The sequence below is a fragment of the Miniopterus schreibersii genome (assembly GCF_964146895.1).
Source record: "Miniopterus schreibersii genome assembly, chromosome: 10".
Classification (NCBI taxonomy): domain Eukaryota; kingdom Metazoa; phylum Chordata; class Mammalia; order Chiroptera; family Miniopteridae; genus Miniopterus; species Miniopterus schreibersii.
In genome coordinates this window covers 3,953,330-3,975,689 of record NC_138110.1, presented here as the reverse complement: position 1 = coordinate 3,975,689, position 22,360 = coordinate 3,953,330, and the positions used below count along the sequence as shown (strand labels likewise).

General features: G+C 48.2%; 2 protein-coding genes across 3 annotated transcripts in view; both read right to left on the bottom strand.

The window, feature by feature from the left end:
- Positions 1 to 1,692: 1,692 nt before the first annotated feature.
- ANKRD60 (ankyrin repeat domain 60) lies at positions 1,693 to 10,014 on the bottom strand (the record flags this gene model as incomplete). The annotated part of the gene is made up of 4 exons (XM_081149251.1): positions 9,822 to 10,014; positions 5,463 to 5,593; positions 3,862 to 4,027; positions 1,693 to 1,919 (listed from the first exon to the last, which is right to left on the bottom strand). Exons 1-4 carry the CDS (start codon positions 9,964 to 9,966, stop codon positions 1,693 to 1,695), a joined length of 669 nt encoding a protein of 222 aa, XP_081005377.1. The 5' UTR covers positions 9,967 to 10,014.
- Positions 10,015 to 10,382: 368 nt separating this feature from the next.
- Positions 10,383 to 22,360, bottom strand: part of LOC308562243 (serine/threonine-protein phosphatase 4 regulatory subunit 1-like) — a 66,295-nt gene continuing 54,317 nt past the window's right edge. For both annotated transcript variants that reach the window (XM_081148150.1, XM_081148151.1), the window contains exons 13-20: positions 21,826 to 21,921; positions 20,811 to 20,996; positions 20,422 to 20,583; positions 19,472 to 19,572; positions 17,298 to 17,418; positions 16,363 to 16,497; positions 13,926 to 14,067; positions 10,383 to 13,223 (exon numbers count right to left, since the gene is read on the bottom strand). In XM_081148150.1, the coding sequence (XP_081004276.1) occupies positions 13,066 to 13,223; positions 13,926 to 14,067; positions 16,363 to 16,497; positions 17,298 to 17,418; positions 19,472 to 19,572; positions 20,422 to 20,583; positions 20,811 to 20,996; positions 21,826 to 21,921 (1,101 nt within the window). In that variant the 3' untranslated portion in view covers positions 10,383 to 13,065. The remainder of the gene's footprint in view (positions 13,224 to 13,925; positions 14,068 to 16,362; positions 16,498 to 17,297; positions 17,419 to 19,471; positions 19,573 to 20,421; positions 20,584 to 20,810; positions 20,997 to 21,825; positions 21,922 to 22,360) is intronic.

Below are 22,360 nucleotides of genomic sequence, written 5' to 3'. Positions count from 1 at the left end.
AAAAGGGTGCTCAAGTCCTCCCCCCAGCACACCTCATTAGCTAAATGAATTGACCCACTCGATGGGGTTATTTAATATCTGCCTATTGACTTTGGAGAAAGCCTGCCAAAAACAAGATCTTGGTTTTGACATAGTTGATGCTAAACTCTATTTTTTCCCTGACTATTATTTGTCAAACAGATTGCTGAGCTGGGTACAGCCCCATCTGCAGAGTGTGGAGCCCCATCAACACAGCTCTTACTCGCTATGACAGCAGGAAATGCGGCCAATTAATTTAAAAGCTGAATCCAGTTATTGGAATCTAAGTCAGAAGGAAGGGCGCCAGGATTCAATGCCATCTCCGTCGTTTTAATAACACAACTTCAAGGATTGCGAGGCGATTCCAGGAGATGCGTCAGGATATAGGGCTTTAGAGAAACACGCATGGCCGGTCCCATGGCCATTCCCTCCCGTGGCTTAGGAGCCAAAGACTGTCCCAATGAGTCCCAAGTTGTTTCTACCACTTTCCTCTGTGAAACAAGTTAGTTTCACAATGGAGGGCAGGCCCCTGGGTGCGCCTCAAATGTTCAATTCTAAAATAAATCAAGCCAACACTTAAGAACCAGAACTTATATCAAAAAGCCAGGTTTGCAGCTCTAGACAGCTTAGAAAGATCTAGCAGCCTTTGACCCCCAGTTCTACTGGAGTTGAGCCATGGCACCCTCTTCAGACAGGGCGGTGCATGTCAGTTAGCCCCAGACTTCACCTTTCCTTACTGTCTCCCCTCCCCAGCTGACCCACCCACACAGCAGGCCCGGCCACACAGGTCTGTAGCTTTTGTGAGGTACAGAGCCTCGAATTAAGCATAGACACTGCCCCATAGGGTCCTGCAGCAATCCAGATTCCAGCAGGAAACGAGAAAGCTGGTGGGAGGGGGTGCTTGGGCTCTTGGGGATGGGACACAAGGAAAGAAGGTGCCAGCTCCTTCTACAGGCTCACCATCAACTGCCTCTTCGACATTTGATGCCAACTTGTCACCTTTCAATAAATCAGGTGCTCCGTGGAGACTGTGTTTGGAGAACCAAGCTCTCCCTCGACCCCCACCCCAACCCTGACTCCAGCAGCAGACCCCTCAAGGATGGCTCAGGGAAACTTCTGGAACATTACAGCTGGGGGAGCCTTCAGTTCTGTGAGCTTTACAAGCTGAAGCTCACAGCCCACACTGCACACGACCTCCCGACATTTGCCAACACTTGTTTTACACAATAACAGCAGAGCTGTTCTCATTATTGCTGGGAACTCCTATTATCCAGATGCATTAGATGCCTCCAGACGAGGGAGAAGGTAATTGGCTCTCATCACCCCAAGCGGCGTTATCGGGCACCACGTACAAATAGCTTAAAATTAAAGGCTGGCATCGAGCCTATTAGGACCATAATGGATTACAAAAGGAACACACCTCACCTATTTCTATCAGCTCCCTCCCCAGGTCATTTGCAACCAGGACAAATAATTTACTATCTGATTCAGATTAATTGCCATGTTTTCCTGCCTTCCTGCTCACCAAGGGTCACCATGGATCCGAGCTCTTAAAAAGTTACCCAACTCAGCTTTGCCCAGCCAAAATCCCCAGTGGGAGCTAAGTTGTGTTCATCTCCTTGGAGCCAGACCCAGACTTTCCTCCCTGAAAAGCCTTGTTCAAGTTCAAGTCCGTCAGGCCCTTTGGGACTTGGTCGTCCAGCAGGACTGGAACATTCGTTGCTCATCCTGCCTGCGGTTCAGCTGGTGGGCGATGGTCTTGGGGGTCATCCCTTTGGCATCCTTGGCATGGATGGAGGCCCCATGGAGGAGCAGGAGGCTTATACAGTCCGACTGGCCCATGGCTGTGGCCACATGCAGGGGTGTCCTGCCCATGGGGGATCGGCCGAAACAGTCGGCTCCTGTAAAATAAGAAAGTTGGCTGAGGGAGGCCACCTTCCTGCCGCGTTCAGGAAGAGAAGCATGGGAGGGGCCGAGGCTGTGACAGGAAAGTTTAGGAGAATTAACAACTATCCCCAAGCTCAGCTCAGCACTGGGTCTAAGGGAGGGGTCAATGCATCCCCCAGCATCCAGCATGACCTTGCCGTTGCTGACACCCACTGCCCTTGGGGTAACGTTCTAGGTCTTTCATCCCACCTCCCCCTTACCACTCCAGCAACACCACCCCCCCAACGCGCTTCCTCCTCACCCTCCATGCTCCGATCTTACCAGCCTCTCATCTTTACCCCTTAAATGTAGCCCGCTCCCTCACCCTGCCCCTGGCCCTTTGCACATGCTATGCCCTTTGCCAACAACACTCTCACCCTTTTTCTCCCCTTGGGTTCGCTCCACCCTTCCTTAGGTCTCATTCACTTCCTCGGGGGACTCTTCCTTCCCCTCCCCCATGAACTCCTCTCTATAAGTTCAGCAGGCCTTCTGCGTCTTCAGAACATGCTGTGCACAACCGACCATGGAATTAATTACTTGTAATCATTTGCTGACTTCCCTTCATAAACTCCACGAGGGCAGAAAACACAGTTGCTTTGCTCACTGCCGCTTTCCTCCCCGGCACGTAGCGCAATGCCTGGGGACAACAGGCGCCCGGGATATGACAGGCGACGGCAGCCTGACTCATGGACAGACGACTTCGATCGCATCCCTCACCGCCTCCCGCAGGTGGATGGACTAATGACAGGTGTCCAATATGGACTTGTTGAATGGAATCAAATTCTGGGTAACAAATGTCACGACACAGAAGACAAGGCAATTTAATTCCATGCAGCTGACATTTGGGGAGCCCGTTTCGATGAGCAATGGCTGGTCAGAGAGGTAAAGGGTTCATTAAATAGGTTCTCTTAATGCCCAGCCTTGGCCAAGACACCTCTTCACGACACCTGTCTGCGAAGGACAGAAAACTTTGTGAAGCTGTGTGTAATTTTTTTAACTGGTGCTTTCAAATATATCACAGTTCCATCAGAGTAAAAATGACTTTTTATGAGCTTAAAGGACTGCTGGGCTGTGAAAGGCCCATATTTCATCTCACAACAGGCGGAGTGCAGAAGGCAGGGAGGCAGGAGGGGCATATAGTCCAGAAAAGCTCTGTCCGCCGTGGACGCTCAGCCCGGTCATCCCACCCGCGTCTGAGACGCTCCCCCTACCGTGCTTGCTGAAAGTGGGGGGGAGCAAAGATTGAGCCGGGGAGGCTGGGGTCAAGGCCACTGGCAGGAAAGAAAGGGGTCCTATTTGGAGGTGAGTTGACAGGGGAGACCCTTGGATAAGGCCCCCTTCTAAGTTTCCAACCACTGGCCAAAGACCCTGCCTGTCACACATCCTTCCTTTTCCAGAGGAAGCAGTGGCCTGGCCTGGTCGCAACTATTGTCTATTGTTCCTGAACGGTCTACACCTCAATCTGTGGGCCTCTTTTCTCAAAAATAGGCTACATCCATGGAAGGTAAAGTATACTCCTGCAGAATCTGCCGACCACCAAGAGAATGGTGCCAGCTTGGGGGCGAGCCCCGTGGTGCGTGGCAGAACCACCACCTCAACTGGGGTGGAAATCATGCAGGCAGTCTGGGGACCATCCCAGTGTGTCTGGCTGGACATGGGAGCCAGAAGCCCTTTCAGTGGCTCTCCCCAAAGTTCCATCCCCCCAGAGCAGAGAGAGTTTCCTTGAGACCTGGCCAAGAGTGGGGACGCAGCCTCTGGTTAGCATGTCCTGGGACACCTCGGACAGGGACCATGACGGGTGGTTGGCAAGACTTGGGCCCAGAGACCACTGCTGAAGGGACCAGGAAGACAAGCCGCTCTGTTCTCCCTGCTCACAAAGGACTCCAGCTCTTGCGCGCTCAGCTCTCTCAGAATTACCATGTTCTAGAAGGTACTGCACCACGTCGGCATGGCCCCTGTGCGAGGCGATGTACAGCGCCACAAACGCTCGCTGATGCACCCATTTCTTCCACTGCTTCTTTCCCAAATAGTGCAGGTTTGCAGTTAGGTACAGAGAGTCTTCAGTCACGCCGAGGCAGGAGAGCTGCGCAAGACGGCAGAGTGGGGCGTGAGCGCCCTGGTGGCACAGGTACCCCCAGCCGGGAACGGGCCCTCCCAGGGGAAGGTTTGCTCACATGGCAAACGAAGGCTCCCGGTGGGATCAGAGAGGGGCAAACCCTGATGGGAAAGTTGGAAAACAGCCAGGGAGGACATTGTGTGACGCTATACATGTCCAGGAAATACGAATTTACCACCGGGCAGGCTCGCAAGGCAGGAAATTCTTCCTGCCAATGTTTTGAAGGGAGAAAAATAGATTTTTCTGGGTGTCCAGAGGAAGGTGGTTATGGCCGGTAAGGACACCCCAGCCAACATGAAGCGGCTCCCCGGGGGCACTGAGCTTCCCCGGAGACCTGAGGAATTCTGACCTTCCGATCTATTTTTGGGCCCATTGTCTGATAACTTTGGGAACACTCTGAACTCAGCTCTCGATGAAGAATAGCCCTGTAATATCATCTCGGGGTGGAGTAAGGCTCTGAGCTGGGAGGGGGGCGCTGTCCCTGATGCTGGTGTCTGGTGAGGGCGGCGGGGAGGAGAGAATGTGACCGTGTACATGGCAGGGTGGCAACTGTGACCCATGACAAGAGAGAGTAACCCCAGAGAAAGGGAGTGTCCAGAGAAAGAGCCAGAATACCTGGGCACAGTCTGAATCAGTGGGGAGGCCTGGGAGGAGAAAAGCAGGGAAGGGCCTGTTCGGGCAGCAGGGCCAGTGCACCACGCAGGGGCCTGCTGCGGTCTTGGTCCTGCCTCCCCCAAACCACCCGCCCTTCCCAGGCCTGGTCCCACCCCCTCTGCACGCGGCCTTCCCTGACCCTTCCCCAGCCAGAAGCGAACTCCACCGCCTCTGCACCACAAGCTCATCGCTTTTCACCCGAGTTTATTTTCTAGAAAGAACATACACTTGGCCCCTGTGTCTCAGTGATTCATCTTCACCGTTGGCTCCCCCCCCCCCCCCCCCCCCGAGCCCAGCTGAGAGCCAGCACAAGGCCTGGGCAAAGAGTAGGCGCCTACTGAGTACTGGGGAGGGGCAAACCCGCCGGCAGGCCGGGCCTGCCAGCGCTCAGGGGCCGCGGATCTCCAGGTCATCGGGAGTGCTTCACTGGCGGTCAAACTAGGTTTCCAACATTACAAAATACATGCGTGAATAGAGAGCATGCTGCCCTGATTCGTCTGGGGGGCACAAGTGGGTTATAAATCACAAATGAGTGAACACGGTGAAATCACAAACCCAACTAGTGAGCGGAACACTTGATCCAGTATTTGATCATTGGGACATAAGTCCCTATCTTTTCCCCCTGCTCTGAAACTTCAACTCAAATATTCACATTAAAGACTAGGTGAGTCCCCCCCAGCCCCTCCCCCCCCCCCAATTTACAGTTGCTTCATGAAGTGTATTATCCATTTAAAGAATCATGAAACACCTTACTGGTATCCCCTTCCACAGCCGCCAAAACCAGGTCCGTCCATCCATCATAACGCCAGACACATAATGAAATAATTCCACCGGGAATGACATCATGGAACTTCAGGGTAGTGTCATCCATCAAAACTCCTATAGAGAATCAGTTTTTTTTTAAAAAAAGGGGGAGGTATTCAATATAAACTATTACGCTGGTTTAGTTTAGAGGTGATCTGACGTGGGTATCACTAAGATAATTTTAGAACCTTGAGCACTAATCTCACTCGATGACTCCACACAAATCTGTTTGTGGTCGCTAATGCTTTTAGAAAATTAATTTGGCTCAGCTCAAAGAGAAGCCAAACAAACCAAAAAAGGCAACGATTTATAAAATTCTGTAATTATACCTCATCCTATTGCTAAAAACACATGAGTCAGAGAGTCCTTTTATGAGGCAAACTCTACAAATAGAACTAAAACTTGAAGTAACTAGATTATTACTTACAGATAACACAGCACAATGTACTTACAGTTATACAAGTCACACATGCCAAGCTACAATACTCTGGCTAATGTTGTCATCGTTGGCTAAAGAAGTAACGATGCCAAAAATTTGTTGGATCTTTGCTTTCTCCATAAGCAGCGCCACACGTGCGAAGTCTCAGCTCTGCCTGGATTGTCATTTATTCCAAATGGAATTCATGAGATTGTTTTGGTTTCATGATTGAGTGATTACTAAGAGCCCGTAAGAAGTACCTACTTTTTTAAAAAATTCTCACCCGAGGATATGTTTTTATTGATTTTAGAGAGAGGGGAAAGGGGAGACAGAGAGAAAAACTGATGTGAGAGAAAAACATTGATTGGTTGCCTCCCATACCCACCCCAACCAGGGACCAAACCCTAAACCCAGGTATGTGCTCTGACCAGGAGTCGAACCTGCAACCTTTTGGTGTACAAAACGGATGCTCCGACTGACTGAGCCACCTGGAGGGGCAGAAGTACCCACAATCTTTAATCCCCATGGCAAGCTAGGTCTGTCACCTCCGTTTTCGGATGAGCAAAGTCAGGCCCCTGGTATGTGGCAAAGCCAGCACTCCAACCAGACCCACCCTGCCTCCCAGCTCTAGGCCTGGTCGCCCCGGCTCTGCCCGCCCGCATCTTTGGTTCCCAGCAACTCCTGGTGGTTGATGTAAACAGAAAATGGTGGCTAGCAAATCTGTTAATTAGGGTCTTGTTTGTGGTTCCCACACAGAGGATAATCAGTAATTAGTCTAAGCAAGACAACTATCTTCCCGTCAACCTTGACGGAAACCAGTGCAGCTGTCTCCCCGCCAACCGCAAGCGCCCGAGTCCCACATGCTGAGCAGCTCTTCCAGAAACCAGAGCCACTCCTCTCGGGCAGGCAGTGACCGCCCTGGGCTTAGGCAAACACTAATTATCGCCCGCTAAATAAATTATTAGAGCTGACGACAGACGTGTCGGGGCGACCCTCGTCCGGGAATTCGCTCACCCCTCTCAGATTTGTGTCTCAGGGTTTTCACACACATTAGCTCATGTGAACCTCCCCGGCAACCTTCGAGGTGGGCAAAGAGGCGCCAGCTCATTACTTAGAGGCAGAGCCCGAATTTCGTCCACCGGCGTGATCCCACCTTCTCTCTCTCCTGGTGGCTGTCCACAGTGAGGGCCACAACCGAGAGAGGTCAAGTCCCCAGCGGTCGCTAAGTGCTTGTTGAGGGACAGGACTGTGACATCAGCAGTAACTCACAGTCCTTACTGATGTCACAGTTCTGTGACTTACTTTCTTGAATTCATTGCTCGGCAGAGCTCATCAGCAGAAATAAATTAACAGAAGGGGGACCAGACATTCATAGTTCAGGATACATCATTTCCGAATTACTTGCTTTGGAACTCAAAGTCTGCAAGAGTGCACCTCATTTTTAAAGTGTTCAATACAGACTGGGTTCGAGATCTATTTCCCTCCAAATACAGCCTCAGAAATGCCTCAAAGCGTCTGCCCAGTACTCCTCTAGTACAACCAACACGTAGAGGGGAGCTTGGCCTTCCACAGATGACTTTCCCAAGGCATTTCTGTCTAGGGAGGGACATGGCACCGAGACTTCTCTGACTAAAGAGGGCTCAGCGCACAGACAAGGAAACAGCCCCCGGAGCGCGTGCGGGAGGGGGCGCGGGGCTGCGGGCCGGCTACTTCGGATCCGTCTCCACCGCCTGGCCCCCGGGGCAGCACCGAGGTACCTGCAGTATCGCTGGTCACCTTCTCTGAGCTGCGGCCCACAGAGCTTTCCATACCATCCTTTGCTTCAAGTGTTTGCGCAGATTCCCACCGGGTGGGGACATGACCGAGGCCAGGGGCTTCCATCCCGTCCTCACGTCCTACCTAGTGTAGGGTCAGCTCGGGTTCAGCCAGGCCTAGGGCTGGCGGGAGGAGAGCGATGGGGGGAGGGGCTGGCCACCAGGGGTTTGCCCTCCTCTGGGTGCCTCCCATGGGGGATGTGTCTGAATACGGAGTCTGGGGATCCCGATTCAGCCACAGTGAGCTTTGGGTGCTGGATTCTGATTCCCTTAGGCTGGCTCTGAGCTCCTGATCTGGACAAGGACACAGCTTGAGATTCGGGGTTCGGATACAAACTGGGTTAGTGCCAGTGTCGGGGTTCACACGTGGACAGGGTTTGCTTTGAGATTTGGGTGTTCTTATGAAGGCAAGGTTACTTTCTGTTTTGGGGTCCTGGTATGGGAAGGGTCTGTTCTGGGATGTGGAGTCCTTGCGTGGGCAGGACTTGTTTTGAAATTTGGGGGTTCTGATGTAGCCTTGAGTAGTGTGGCAACTGGGGGTGAGGAATTGGACAGGTCTGCCCTGGGATTTGGGGGTCCTGATTGCAACAGGTTCTGCTCTGAGATTTGGGGTTCTGCTGTGAATCAGGCTGGCTGCGGGTTTTGGGTTTCAAATACAAGTAGAGTTTGCTTTAAGTTTTGGGGTCCTCGTGCAGGTGAGGTTTGTTTTGAACTCTGGCTTCCTTACATGGATATGGTTGGCTTAAACCTGGGAGTGCTGATATAGACATGGTTTCCATGGAGAGTTGGGGCACAGAAATGGGTAGGTTTGACTTGATTTTGGGGGGTCCCACTGTGGAGAGGATTTGTCTCATGAGGACATTTTGCTTGGGTTTGGGTTCCAGTGCAATCAGTCATGGTGTATTTGGGATCTGGCTTTCAGATGTGGGCAGAGTTAGCTTTGAATTCTGGGGTCCAGATGTGGGAAGAATTTGTTTTGGGCTCTGGCATCCTTACATACACAGAGATAGCTGATGGACTGGAGTTCAGATGCACAAATGGTTGGTTCGAGATTGGGGGGATCGGAATCAGGTATGTCTGCTCTGGGATTTAGGGTCGTGATCTGGGTAGAGTCCATTGCAGGCAGGGGCAGCTTGGGGACTTTATTTGAGGTTCAAACACGGGCATGGTCTGCCTACAGATATGGGGCTCTCAGGGGGGCAATCTGTCTCAGGCTTTAGCGCTCATCAGTGAACATGGTCACTGGAGGATTCAGGGTTCTGATGGCCACATGGATAGCCTAGTTGTCTTGGCAAAGTTTGTCCTTGGTTTTGGGGTCCTGAAGTGGGCAGGGTTTGTTCTGAGCTTTAGCATCCTTGTATGAACACAGTTGCCAAAGAATTTGGGGTTTGGAGGCATTCGTGGTTAGCCTGGAGATTTGGGGTCAGTTTTGGGAAGGTCTGTTCTGGGTTTTGGGGTCCTGAATGGGCAGGTTTTGGTCTCTGGTGTCCTTGTGTGGACATGGCGGGCTGGAGGATTAGGGATTCTTATGTCCTCGTGTCCAGCACTGGGGGCTTGAAGTTTGCTTTGAGTTTGGGGTCCTGCTGTGAGTAGGTCTGCCCTGGGTTATGAGGTCCCACTAAGGACAGGCTTTTTCGGGCTTGTAGTCCTCTGTGGACACTGTTGGCTTTGGGAATTGGGTCCCCAATGAAGACTTGGGGAGCCTGACAGTCTGGGCCGCTGAGGGGTCCTGCTGTGGCAGCGTGTTTTGGGTTTGGGCTCCTGACATGGGCAGGATTTGCTTTGGGAATGGAGCCCTAGCAGACAGCACTGTTCCTGGAGTGGGGTCTTTCTGCCGACAAGGCTCCTTGAGATTCGAAGTCTAATGCAAACCTGTCCATCTGGGATCGGGAGAGCCCTATGTGGCCAGGGTTTGATTTTCCATCTGAGGTTTCCAGGGGGTTGGGCTTTGTTTTGACATCTGGGGTCCTCACTGGGCAGGCTTCCCTTAGGGGCTGCAGGTTCGGAAGGCACTGGGCGCCCAGGGTCCAGGGAGTACACACAGCCAGGGGCGCGGCTGAGTGGGGGTCACCTTGGTCCAGGTACTGGAGCCGATGCAGGTTCAAGGGGATGCCGACAATCAGGTCCAGCTCCTCTTTGAGCTCTCGCACAGTCATGTCGCTGCGGCAGTTTGTCACTGTGAACATCTCCCCAGTGTCTTCCAGCAGCACCTGCATGACAAAGACGTCTGGGGTCGAGTCCAGCGCCAGGCTCACGGCCTGCAGGTCCCCGCTGTGGGTGAGGGCCCGGGGCTGCGCGGGGACCCGCCTCCGGCCCTCCGAGCCCGCCCCGCGCCTTCCCCGCCGCCCCTGCGGCTGGCCCGCAGCGGGGTCGGGGTCAGGACGGAGGGCGCCCCCCTGCGGCTTCGCCTGCCGCGCTCCACCCGCAGCGCCCGCCACCCCTTCCACCGCCCGCCGCATGGCCCACCGCTTGGTCCCCAACGTGCGGGATCCCCACTTCACGTGGCCGCTGCGCACCGTCACCGCCCCCGCCCTTGTCGCCCCCTCCATGGGCTGACGGCCCCCGCCGTGAACAGAGGCGCAGCTCCACGTGGACGTAGTGACGCCTTAAATAAGTAGAAAGGGCACAGGCGCTCCCTAAACAATCAGCTTTATTGAAATCAATACAGAGGCATGGTTAAACCCCCCCGCCCCAGCTCCCACCACGCCCCCAACTCCATCTGGAAGCTTCCAAGCTGCTCTTAATATAAGTTCCTTTAACTTGGAAAACGAGGCAGCTTCTGGCCACTGTTAGGAAACTGTGACCTCTTCTCCATATCTGTTTAAAATACAACCTTTGCATAATTCGGGACCAACTACCTGGAGGAATTATGCTGAACAAGGCTCTCAATCATCGCTGCATGCAGTCTTCAGTCCTGCTTAAAAAACGTATTTCTAACATGAATAAAAAACCCAACATCACAGAAATATAATTCCTTGCAGCAGATCTGGGCCAGATTTGGGGGGGAGGGGGAGGCACTTGGCCACTCCAGAAGTGGGAGATAGACCTTCATGAAAGTTTGCAAAGCTGCATCAAAACCCATCAATTCTGAAAACACTCTGGAATTCCTGGAGTGAGAAAGGTGCTGATAAAAACACTTAACAAGGGGCAATGTCCATGTGGCAAAGGCTCTATTGTTAAAACAGCTTTCAAGGGAGCTCAATCTTGTGAAACCATCTTGTGCTTTTCCATTAATTCACCAGAGAGAAGGCCCAGCATTCAAGTAAATAGGAAGTTCATGTGTGATGGTCAAATCCCAAACACTCAACCCCTGGACCCATGAACAGTTAATACACAAAGAGCTAAAGTGATGGGGGAACAAGAGGCAAGAACCCACCAGGAACCAGAACAATCATAATGAAAGCTCAGTGGTTACAAAAAAAAAAAAAAGGAAAAAAGAATACAATGTGAGCTTTAAACACACTTTTTGCAGAGAAATTACAGTCATAAAAAATCTTTGCATTGGAAAGGCATTCATATCATAGAAAACTTTTAAGCTATAAACTGACATGGGTTATTTACAGAGTCTAGAATGTCTGCAAGCAAGTTTGATTCAGCATACAAATTCCACACATCACAACACAAACAGAAGCTAATCTTTTTTCCTTAATGGAAAATTAAGCTCTGCACAGAATACAAGATTCCAGTTGAATAATTCTATTGCTTCTATATCAACAGATTTGAACAACATGACAATCCCAATTTCTAGGCAATAAAAAAAAATCGTTTGTTACTGAAGCAAAACACTACCTCCATCTACTTACTGTAGGCAAGAATTGAACACAAAATGAATTGAGGGTTGTTGTTTTCTTAGTATGTAGCCTCCAATTTATTAACCCACTCTTTGCTGAAGTTGTCAAGATGCGACCCTGGTTATACTTTGAGATTCCCACACATGCACCTTGTTTTCTTTGGCGCTAGAGATGCCTCCCCTTCTGTTTAAAGCAGCAGCTCCACGGAATTGGGAGAGAGCATCCTGGACACCCAGAAATTCAATATGCAGCTCCTGAAATTTTATTTAAAACAAAAAGGAAGAAAAGACAGGCAAGAAAAAACCCCAAGGAAAGAATGGGCACAGCTGACATGCCCTTGACAGCTGCCCTCAGACCTCACTGGGCAGCCCTTCCTTCCCTTCCCCCCACCTTTGAGAATTACACACAGAAACAAAAGTAACATGAGCATATGTATATGCAGAATTTAATCAAATGTTTATAGAACCTTCAATTACTAATAAAAATCTCTTTAAGTTCTAGAGCATCTTTCTTAGTCCAAATTGTAAAAGCATGAAACCTAAGTTCTGATACTTAGGTCAATTTGAAGAGTATCATAATTTAATACCTCAAACCACTGGTATTTGTGGGCAAGTATATGGACTGATCAGAATTTGTGTTTCCTATTTTTTGTTGTTGTTAAGATTCGAAAGCACTAGGTATAAAGACAATGTCCATCTCAATGAGCAATTTCCCTCCCGAGTTCTTAAGCATATGATAATACATCCATATAAGAATGAAGTCTTTCTGCTTCGTGCCTCTATCAAAGGCTAATACATATCTTTATGGCTACAGTCCTGTGAGAAGGGGGAAGGGGAGACGGGGAAAAGTCCCAAACAGAGTTTATAAGGAACATATATTAGAAAGATTGCATAAATCATTCTTTAGCAGATTTAACTATCACATCTTTCCAAAAGTAAACAAATTGGGCTATATTTGCAGCAACTCAAAGTGGAGCATAAATTTAAATGATGTGTTTGTTTTGTTCACTGATAGGAGGCTAATATTACATTAATATCTTTTCTTCCTGTCAAGAATTATTTACATATGTACAGTATTTCAGTTAAAAATAAAATACCATAAACTATATTTTATAGGAAAGCATAAGGGAGCCAAATGTGCAAGTCTATTAAAGACTGAAAAACTTCTAATAAACTACTTTATTGGAGAGGGGGCTTTAAATAATATAGTCTATAACAGAGAAAACAAACTGCTCGTGGGTAACTGAGGCTTCGGAGGCCCCCACACCCAGTTATCCACCTGGTTACATGACCTTTCAGACTCCAGATCAGGCAGGTGGGGCGCAGAAGCATGGCACAGGCCAGGCCACCTGGAACCTGTGCCCATCCCAGGTGCAGTCCCGTGACTACAGGTGGTAAAGGGATCATTCGACTGCGTGGTGTGTCAGGGTTTCAGAGCCTTTCCTCCCTCAGCAGGTCCGATTACAGTAAGAGATATGCACCAAGTATGAAAGGAGCAGATTGTGAGTGACTGATCACAGAGTACTCAATTCTGTTTCTCCAGCATGGTAGTGTCTAGAAGATTCCGCTGCTTTGGTTCCAGGGTGGCAAAAAAGGAGACATCTTGGTCCCGATCTGATTGCAAAGCTAAGACTGTCTCTTCAACTACTTCAAGATGAGGGTGACCAGCATTTCTAAAGTACGCTAGAGAGAGAAAACATGAGTTTGAATCATGTGCCATGAACTGTGTTCTAAAACATCCTCTAGTTTGGGGGCTTCCTAAACCAAATCTCAGGACAATAAATCATTTTTCAAAGAACCATCACATAAATAAGTTCTTTATAGTGATAAAATTGTTTTATTCAAAGAGTATTTCCTAAATTTTAAAGATGTACTCCCAAGAATTGGTAGGCATATTTAGAAAATTATAACTAAAAACTTTTACTATTATCTTTTCTTCCCTCTAGTAGAAGTGAACTGTCCAAGACCCCTACCTTATATTAAGTCCTATTCAGGTGAAAATAACTGACCAGGTTGGGTTATATGTTTTTTCTTTCTGACTACAAAACCAGACCATAAAAACCTAATTGCAGTTCAGGCTTAAATTTGCTATCTTTCATAATCTGTATATCATAACTCAAAATTTGCAAAGTTTCCTTCATTTCTAGAAGATTGTGTAATATCCTGCATTTTAGCATGTTGATTAAATGTAAAAACTGAACCATGTTCATTTCTTCAGTCCCTTTATGAATAACATAAAATATACATGAAAGTGAATATATTAATTTATATAATAACCAGAAGTATACTATCACATGACTTGGCACAATTTCCTAGAGAGGAAATCCTCTGCCACCTGATGAGGTTTACGATGTGCAAGTTCAGAAAGCTGGTGCACGCACGTACCCTTGTCCAACAATGTCTGCCTCAGGGCTTTGGCCAGCAGCACCCTGACATTGGGCACAGGGTCCGAAGCAAGGCTTAGAAGGCTGGGGAGTAAGTGTTCGACAAACTGGTCCACAGGGATACATTCCTCGCTCACCACTGCCTGTGAATAAAAGACAAAGAACTGACATGTTTCAATGGTGATCAGCCTGGTTCTTCTAAAAACATCCACTTCTGTGATCCCACAGAAGCAATTTCAGGATGTGTGGGTCTGAGGGGCATGTGTGTCTCTGAATTTAAAACTCTCAACCCCTGATCTGGTTAGAAACACAGTTAACATTTTATAACTCCTCACCGAGCCCTGGGTATAAGTGTACAATATTTGGTGGAGAAAGCAAAGGCTTTGAGTCCGACAGGGCTAGGTTCAACCCTGACTTGGTCACTTACTGCCTTTGTGGCCTTGCCCTCCTGAGACTGTTTTCTCATCTGTTCAATGGCCAGGTAGAGGTGATGGCAGAACACCCTTGCAGAGGCTGGCATAGCGCCCACCAGTAGGGGTGAAGAACCCTCACCTCTGTCATTCACTGAAACCCAGGCTCTGAGGGCAGGGGCCATGCCTGTCAAGTGACAGCCAGAGCCCTGACCCCGATGATCCAGTGCCTGGCCGGCTGTGAACTAACAAGCACTGCTCCCGTACCCCCACCAGCGTCTGCTCACTGCCTCTCCACTGAATGAGTCTCGCATTTAATTCTCACTGTCAGCCCTGGAGTCAGAATCGGCCTAGTTTTACAGGTGAGGAAAGTCGGGTCTAATGTGGTGGCGAACCCAAAGGTCTCAGGAGCAGCAAGCAGCATCGGGGTGGAGATTCCAAGCCAGGCATGCGAAATCTATAGCTCTGACTCCCGCAGATCTTCCCACTGCTGGGAACTGCAGCGGCTGCCACATGCTAAGAGTCCTCTAGGTGCCGGCACCGTGTGAGGTGACTCAGAAGCATGGGCTCATTAAAGCCTCAGGACCACACCAGGAGGCAGGCACAGACAGCTGCTCCCCATTTCAGATGCAAAGGCAGTGCCGAGAGGCTGCCTGGCCCAAGGCCACTCACTTGGCCCAGAGGCCAAAGCTGGTGGTTCGGCTCTAAGTGGGCCGTCATAACTGCACGCGGTGCTCTCTCCCTAGAGCTGCATTTCCATACTAGTGACCATGACCCTTAGGAGGTAGTCTCGGCTGAGAACCCTTTCCTTTTGCTGTGCTATTGTGGGTTTTCTAAATCTTTAATGGTTAATTAGTGAACGCACACAAAAAATTAACTGTTCTTTAACAAAATTGGTTGGCATCTTTTCCTTTTGTTTCATCATGTAGTTTCTAAATCTGAGATAGAATTTTAAAATAAAAGCAAAAATACCTTATTCACCCTTTTTCCACAGAATGATTTACAAGCCTGTGGTATCAGACCTATGGTCTGTGAATTTGGCACTTTTCAAAGTGGATGGCCACAGTACCCTTGTAATGCCCCTCCAGCCCAACAGGGGGCCCTGTCGAGTCCTTCTGTGGGGGTGATGAGGTGGGAGAGAAAGGGGGCTTTGGGGCCTGAGGTCAGGTGGAGTCCCATCATGGCTTTACCACTGACAAAGCTGGGTGACGGGTTCACAGATTCATTATACTGGTCCCTCTACCTTTGCACATGCTTGAAAATGTACATAGGGAAAAGTTAAGACTTAAAATAACACATTAGCAGGAAAAAACTATGGCTTTATACTTCCTGTGTGATCTTGAACAAATTACTTAACCTCTCTGGCTGCAGCTGCTTCATCTAAAAACTGGTATAAAAGTAAATGGGTGTACCATGCTCAACACACATATTACTGAGGATTTGTGTGTGATGAGATACCTGGCACGCAGAGGTGCTCAAGAAATGGCAGCCATCCTCCCCAGCCAAACGTGAATCACACCCTCATTTCCAAGATGCAAAGTCGGGAGGGTGAGCTGAGGAGCTGGAAAGCTGAATGAACTTCACTTGAACTAGATTAAACAGTCTCTGCCCTAATCTGTTGCTCTGTCCTTCACTTCCCCTTCCTTCTGAGACACATGGCTAAGGTGAGGGGCAGCGACATGACTGGACATGACAGGTGCAGGGCTCTGGGTCTGGCCCTCACCTCAAAGATGGAAAGTGCTGGGAGGACAGGAGGTTGTTTACTCTTTGTCTCCAGCATCTGGAGGATGCCTGGCACACAGTAGGTGCTCAATCAATATCTATAGGACAAATGCGTGTACAGGTTGGGAAACCCTGAGAAAGTCACTTTGCCTGACTGGGCTGGTCCCAATCTGCTGTGAATGGGGTTTAGTCCAGTGATCCCTAACTTCTTGCCTAGTACTCAGACCTGGGTTCTTCATCCGGGGCACTTGATATCAACACATGGCAATGTGTGCCCAAGGTAGATTCCCCCCAGGTCATGCTCACCTGGCAAATGAAAGCGAAAGCTTGCCTTCCAACCCATTTTGAACAGTGCCGGAACCTTAGGATGAGTTCATTGATGAAATTTACCCCCAAAGCACTTTCACTGTTTGAATAGAACTTCTGCAGAATTGCCACAACCTGTGAAAAAAATCAGAAGAGAAAATTTAAAATGCTGCCATCTATTTGAATTATGAATACTACTTTACATGGAAACAACATTTTTATGTACCCTTCCACCTTTAAAATAAATTTATAAGCACAGGAGAAAGTAAGTTTTGTTACAGTAATCATTAGAACACAGAGGAAAAAAGATGTTTAAATATATGGCAATACACAGACACACACATGAAACCTTTCATTAAAATAAAATTTAACAAGGGACTGGCATTGGAAAAATACATCATTAATCTTAAGATTTCAAATATGAGAAAAATGTCCCCTTGCATAATAACTAAACCATTACCTTTTAGAACATGTCATTTTTATAAAAATTTAATACTATCAGAATGCCTTAGTAAATCAATAATACATTTATTTTCAAATGAGACCGCCTCAGCCCCAAGTCTTCAGCTGGTGTAAGCCCATATCAAGCAGGATCAGCTTTGCCCTGCTGGAGTTTCTGCTCACTAACTACTTTGCTACAAAATCATGCTGTAGAGTAAACCCAACTTGGGTTTAAAAGAAACACTAAGCCACTATATAAAGGGTTTCATTTATAAAATGATTTACCCACAATTTCCATCCCTGAAGAGTACAGCTTAACAAAAGGCTATCTTATGTATTGATAAAACAATCATACAGTTCCTAATTCCAAAATATAAAAGCTGGTTTCATAGGTAAACTGACAAATTAAGCCCCCCAAAATTAAGGAGTTAAAAATGGAACACAGATATTCCTACTTCCAAAAATCACAAACAGAAAAAGCCATGATTCCTTACTAGTTTGAAGGAGATCCACCGCACTTCGGAAACTTTATCTGCACACAACTTTAAGGCAATATGCATTAAATAATCATAAACATCACTGGGATTATAGAGTTCCAAAATCAGTATCAGCTGCCTGAAATTAAAAAAAAGAAATTGTTTTGGGGGACAAAAAACCTCAACATCTTATTACTTTCTCTTTACTCTCACTGCATCTTATAGAGTTAAAAAAAAAAAAAAAGCCAGGCTGGGAGTCAGGGCAATGGAGACCTAGGGAGGCTTCCGGTCAGGGAAATGCCAAAGCAGAGAACTGTGTGAAATGGCCATGCAAAGTAAAGTGGAAAAAAAAAATCTTAATTCTTCATCTCACACACACAAACAAATCAAATAAGAAGGACATAAATTAAACTTGGCAAAACAGAGGTTTAGAAATTTATGAATAGGGATTTACTATTTCAATTTTAGGTTATCAGTTGGAAAGCACATAAAACTTTAAAAATCAGATAACATAAAAATAGCCAGAATGCTGAAGTTTCCAAAGATCAACAGATCAAGGGAACACTCAAATGAGATTTCACTGCCTCCGCAGTGTTCCTGGAGCTGCAAATTAAATTTTCTGCTTTTGCTAGCCGGCTCCGGCTCTGCAGAGCTTTCCAATGCAGCCAGGTCCGCGTGGAGAGAACTGACAGCAATTGACTCCAAAGGGGGAAATTCATCCGCGGGCTGGTGGGGAAAACCTATTACCAGGGCCTGCACTGCTTCCTACGTGGGGATGGGGGAAGGCTGTGAGAATAAATGGCATTTTTTCCACACTGGCAACGAAAGGAAATGAAAAAGAGATTGGAAGGAAGTTAGAACCAGAAGCCAGGAGTGCCTGTGAATATTTTCATATCAAAAAGCACTGTTTCCAGAAAAATATACCAGTATCACGGGCACAGGAGAATCCTCACCAGGGCTCTGGCTTCCGTGACCGCGGAGACGGGAGACGGCGCTCGGAGATTGCCAGGCCGGGCTCCTTCCCCGGACCTGTCCTACCCTGGCCCGGGCCCGCCCGGCCCCGGGAGGCGGGTCAGCCTTCCGGCCCCTTGACCCCGGCCCTGGGAAGCGCATCTGCGGGTCCCCGTCCTCACCCCATCTCTGCCCCACCCTGGCCCCGGCCCCAGCCCCAGCCCCGGGAGAGGGTCAGCGGGGCGGAGACGGACCTGCCGAGCTCCCACACTGCCGCTAGAGGGCGCGATGCATTCATGAAACCCGGGCCTGTCCTGTTCTCTCAGAGTACACGCTGGGCACACGGCATAATGACTAAAACCTCAATCGCTGAAATGAGGCATAACGATCAAAGGTCACAGCAAAGAGAAACCGTCCCATTCCCCCCGGCATCGGCCGGGTCAGAGCCTGAATAGCTGCAAAAGCTCGATGGGTTTCTACGAGGAAGACAACTATTTGAGAGATTTCTAGTTGAGAGGAAGAAAAATGAAAACTAAAGATACTGAAATAAATCTCGACACGGTGAAAACTAAAACCCAGACCAGCACTGCCACAAACAAATCCACTCGATGCTGCAGAAATCACATTATGCGCCTCGGGAAGGAAAGTTATTTAAAGTGATGCTTTCGTTCTGTTAGAATTGCTAAAGCCTCTCCCGGTCCCTTTGCAGGCACAGACGGAATTAAATAACTCCTTCACACACAAGATGATGCACGGATCGGAGCCACCTTGGGAGGCGGTTTTATTTCATCATCGGCTCATGTGCGTTAGACCTTTTCCTCTCTCACTGCAGCGTCATGCTCTTCGGAGGCTGAAGTGCCTCAACACTGCGCCCCGCAGAGGGCTACACTCGGAATGTTCAAGAAAGCTCTGGCAAAACACGGCTGCGATTAATAGGAAAATATTGAAGAGTGGGTGATTCATCTTTTATTTGGTTCGAATAAATTGCTTTATGGAACAGCAGAACACTCTAATTCCAAAGTGACTTGGGCCCTGTCTTCATCTGAAAATGAATGTCTCCCGGAGACAGAGGTATTTGTAACTTAGGGCTTCCAAGCTCCGTTTATCCCTTAATAAAAACATAATCTCTTCATCCCAAAGAACACTATCACTGCTAGTTTAGAAACCAATTAGAAGGTAGGAAAACGAAGACTTATTGCATCTAATTTTCCTTCTCATAGCCCCACACAGGTTTTACTTACTCTGCTAGTTCATATCGAAACCTCCAATTCCTGCTGTTATCGGTCACTACAAATTCTTGAAGCTGATAAAGATATTCTCTCCTCTTGTCTTCACGAAGCAACTATTTTTTAAAAATGTATATATAAATAAAAGTATATAATTCCTCAACATGACCCCACATAATACTGTTTTATTACACTTCAGATTATACATTTGTCACTGGCAAGAACTGTGCCTTCCCCTGCCGCCTGGACGGCCCAGTGTAGCTGTGTGGACAATGCTTGAACAGATGCCACGTAGCCTGGGTGCCTCCAGCCTTCTCCCCGGGCCCCTGCAGGTGCTGTATGCTCCTAGTGCCTCTAGCTTGTCCTCCTGCAGGACTTCTGCCTCAAGAACCCCCATGTGTGTGTGCTCAGGAGGAAACACCAGGGCTGCTTCCCGGGGGAGTTGGCCCTGCTCGCGGCGCCTGAGCCATGGGAAAACCTGAGCTGGGCACCAGAGTCTTTCGAAATCAACTCAGCTTGGGGATGCAAGTGATTCGTTTCTGTGGGTCATTTTTAAACTCTTATACTTACATCCCTTTAGGAGGGAGAAAAACAAAACCCAGGCACGCAGGGAAGCAACTTCATCTTGCAGGAAAAGCCTTGCGTGCACAAGAGAGACCAATTTAAGCAGGCTGTGCCACGCAAGGCCGCCCTACCCGGGGGCCTGCTTGCTTCTGGTTCTGGGAGCTGCCTGCCCACCATCCTCCACAAAACAGACCTCCAAGGGACAGGGAGATGAGGAGGAACGGTACAGAAACATTTACCCATCACCAAAAGAACACCCGCTTTAAGATTTTGGATGGTATGTTTCAACTGAAAAACCCAGACGCCCGCATTATTTTTCCCACCGATACTCTACTACCCAGGGTTAAAGCTGTTTTTAAGGGGAGGGAGGTTTGCATTTTGTTTTTAATCCCTCTTCCTACCTTTAGGAAGTCATACAGGTGCTTAAGAACTCCTATTCGTACTTCGTCCAGGTCTTTTAAAAATCCATTGAAGATAGGCACCAGGTCAGCAGCCGTTAACTGGTCCCCGAGAATCACAGCCAGCTCATGGATGGAGAAGGCCAGGGTCCGACGTACCTTCCACTGGGGTTCACAGCAGACAGGAGCCACAGAAAGCAAGCACAATGCCCCGTTATCAAGAGCAGGAAGGGTATTTCTGAAGCAAAACTGATGCTGCCAGGTGCTGGCCACTTAAAGCTTTATTTCCTCAGAGAGAGTAAACGTGTCAGCCATGGTCATGGAAATACAGGTCGTGGGCCTGCTGTAGCTTCCCGCCTTTTCCTCATCAGATGCCCTCCTGTGGCCCTTACCTGCACGTCAGAAGCCAGTGTTGCATATGTATCCTTCAGGCAGTGCCAGTTCTGCCTGCCCAGCGTGAGCGCCACCCCTGGGAGGCTGTAGGCACAGTGTTTGGCTATGTCAGTGTCGACAGTCTGGGCCCGAGCCGGGTCGGTCATGGACACGTACTCATCCAGTAGGGGCTGAGGTATTATATCCTGGAACACGGGAGAGAAAGGAAACCATCACTCTTGCTGGAGAGAAACAGAAGACTCATGAAAAACAAAGAGTTTGGAAGTTGGAGATGAAAACAGAAAAGCAAAAATGTGAGAGGCCCTCCTAAAGCTTTGAGTTGGGAAACTTCTCGTTCTGCAAGTTTTCAACTTGGACTGAAGTTAAAGCAATGCCCACACTCATCCTTTCTAAATTCATCCAACATTTGATGTCGTAGAGAACAGTCTAGAATGTTGGTTCATCTGGTGCACAATGCTCGTGAGAATAGAAACTAGCTTTTCTTATAACTGGCCCCAGCACATAGGGCCTGAACCCCTACAATTGATCATTACTAATTCTTTCCAGCTGATGGAATACTGCTGACGTGAGAGAGCACCCACTTACCTTCATCTCTGTAAGGCGATGGGGTACAAAAATTAAAAGCATTTAAGAGAACTCACCTAGCATAAGAAGCCAAGCCACAAGACAGAACAAAGCCAAACAGTTCAACAAAAAAAACCGCCAGAAACTTTTCACACACAAAGGCAAAATGACTTATATAGACACTAAATATTACTGTACAGATGTCAGATTTTTTTCTTGTATTTGATTTGCTTTAATGAAAATACTATTCTAGATTATTCACAAGACTTTAAACACTACTTTGGAGTTTACTATTTTTTTAAGTTAGAGAGGAAATATTAGTACCATAGATTGTAAACTAAGATATGTCATGAATATTGATGGAAGAAAAACATTTGCTTCCAGTGGCCATTCTTAAATTTACCTTCCAGAGATGTGAGTTTTGAGGTGCTTTCTGTTCAAGGAACAAACCTGTAACTTAGATTTATTCTCCTCAAGAGGGACAGGGTCATGCCTCTGCTCGGTCCCCAGACGGTCACAAGTTCCATTGTGGAGTTCACCTGGATTCTGCAAAAGGGACACAGCTTGTTACCAACTGGCTCCAAGGAGGAAGCTGTCCTACTGCCCCTGCCTTCAAAGAACCCTCTTTCAATACCAGAAATGACTTCTGTGAACCAAGACCAGAGCTTCCCTTTAAATCAAATCTCTCTCTCCAGGTGTTAGGAAATACATCTGCACAGTTACATGATATTGAGTAGGTCGGTGAATTTAAGTGCCAAGGCAACAGATTTCATACATTTTCATTTCAAAACTGCTTGAGGCTAACGCTGGCGAGTACCAACAGCTGGAGTCTATGTTTACCATTCTTTAAGCCCCAGGGCCCCCCGTGTGGTTAACCAAGCCTGTATGCACAGTCACAGGGTTAAGGCCTGGACTCCAGGAGGCAGGTGAGGTTTGAAGCACACCTGTCTGGTGCTGCCTGGGCACTGGAGAGCAAGCGCATCCA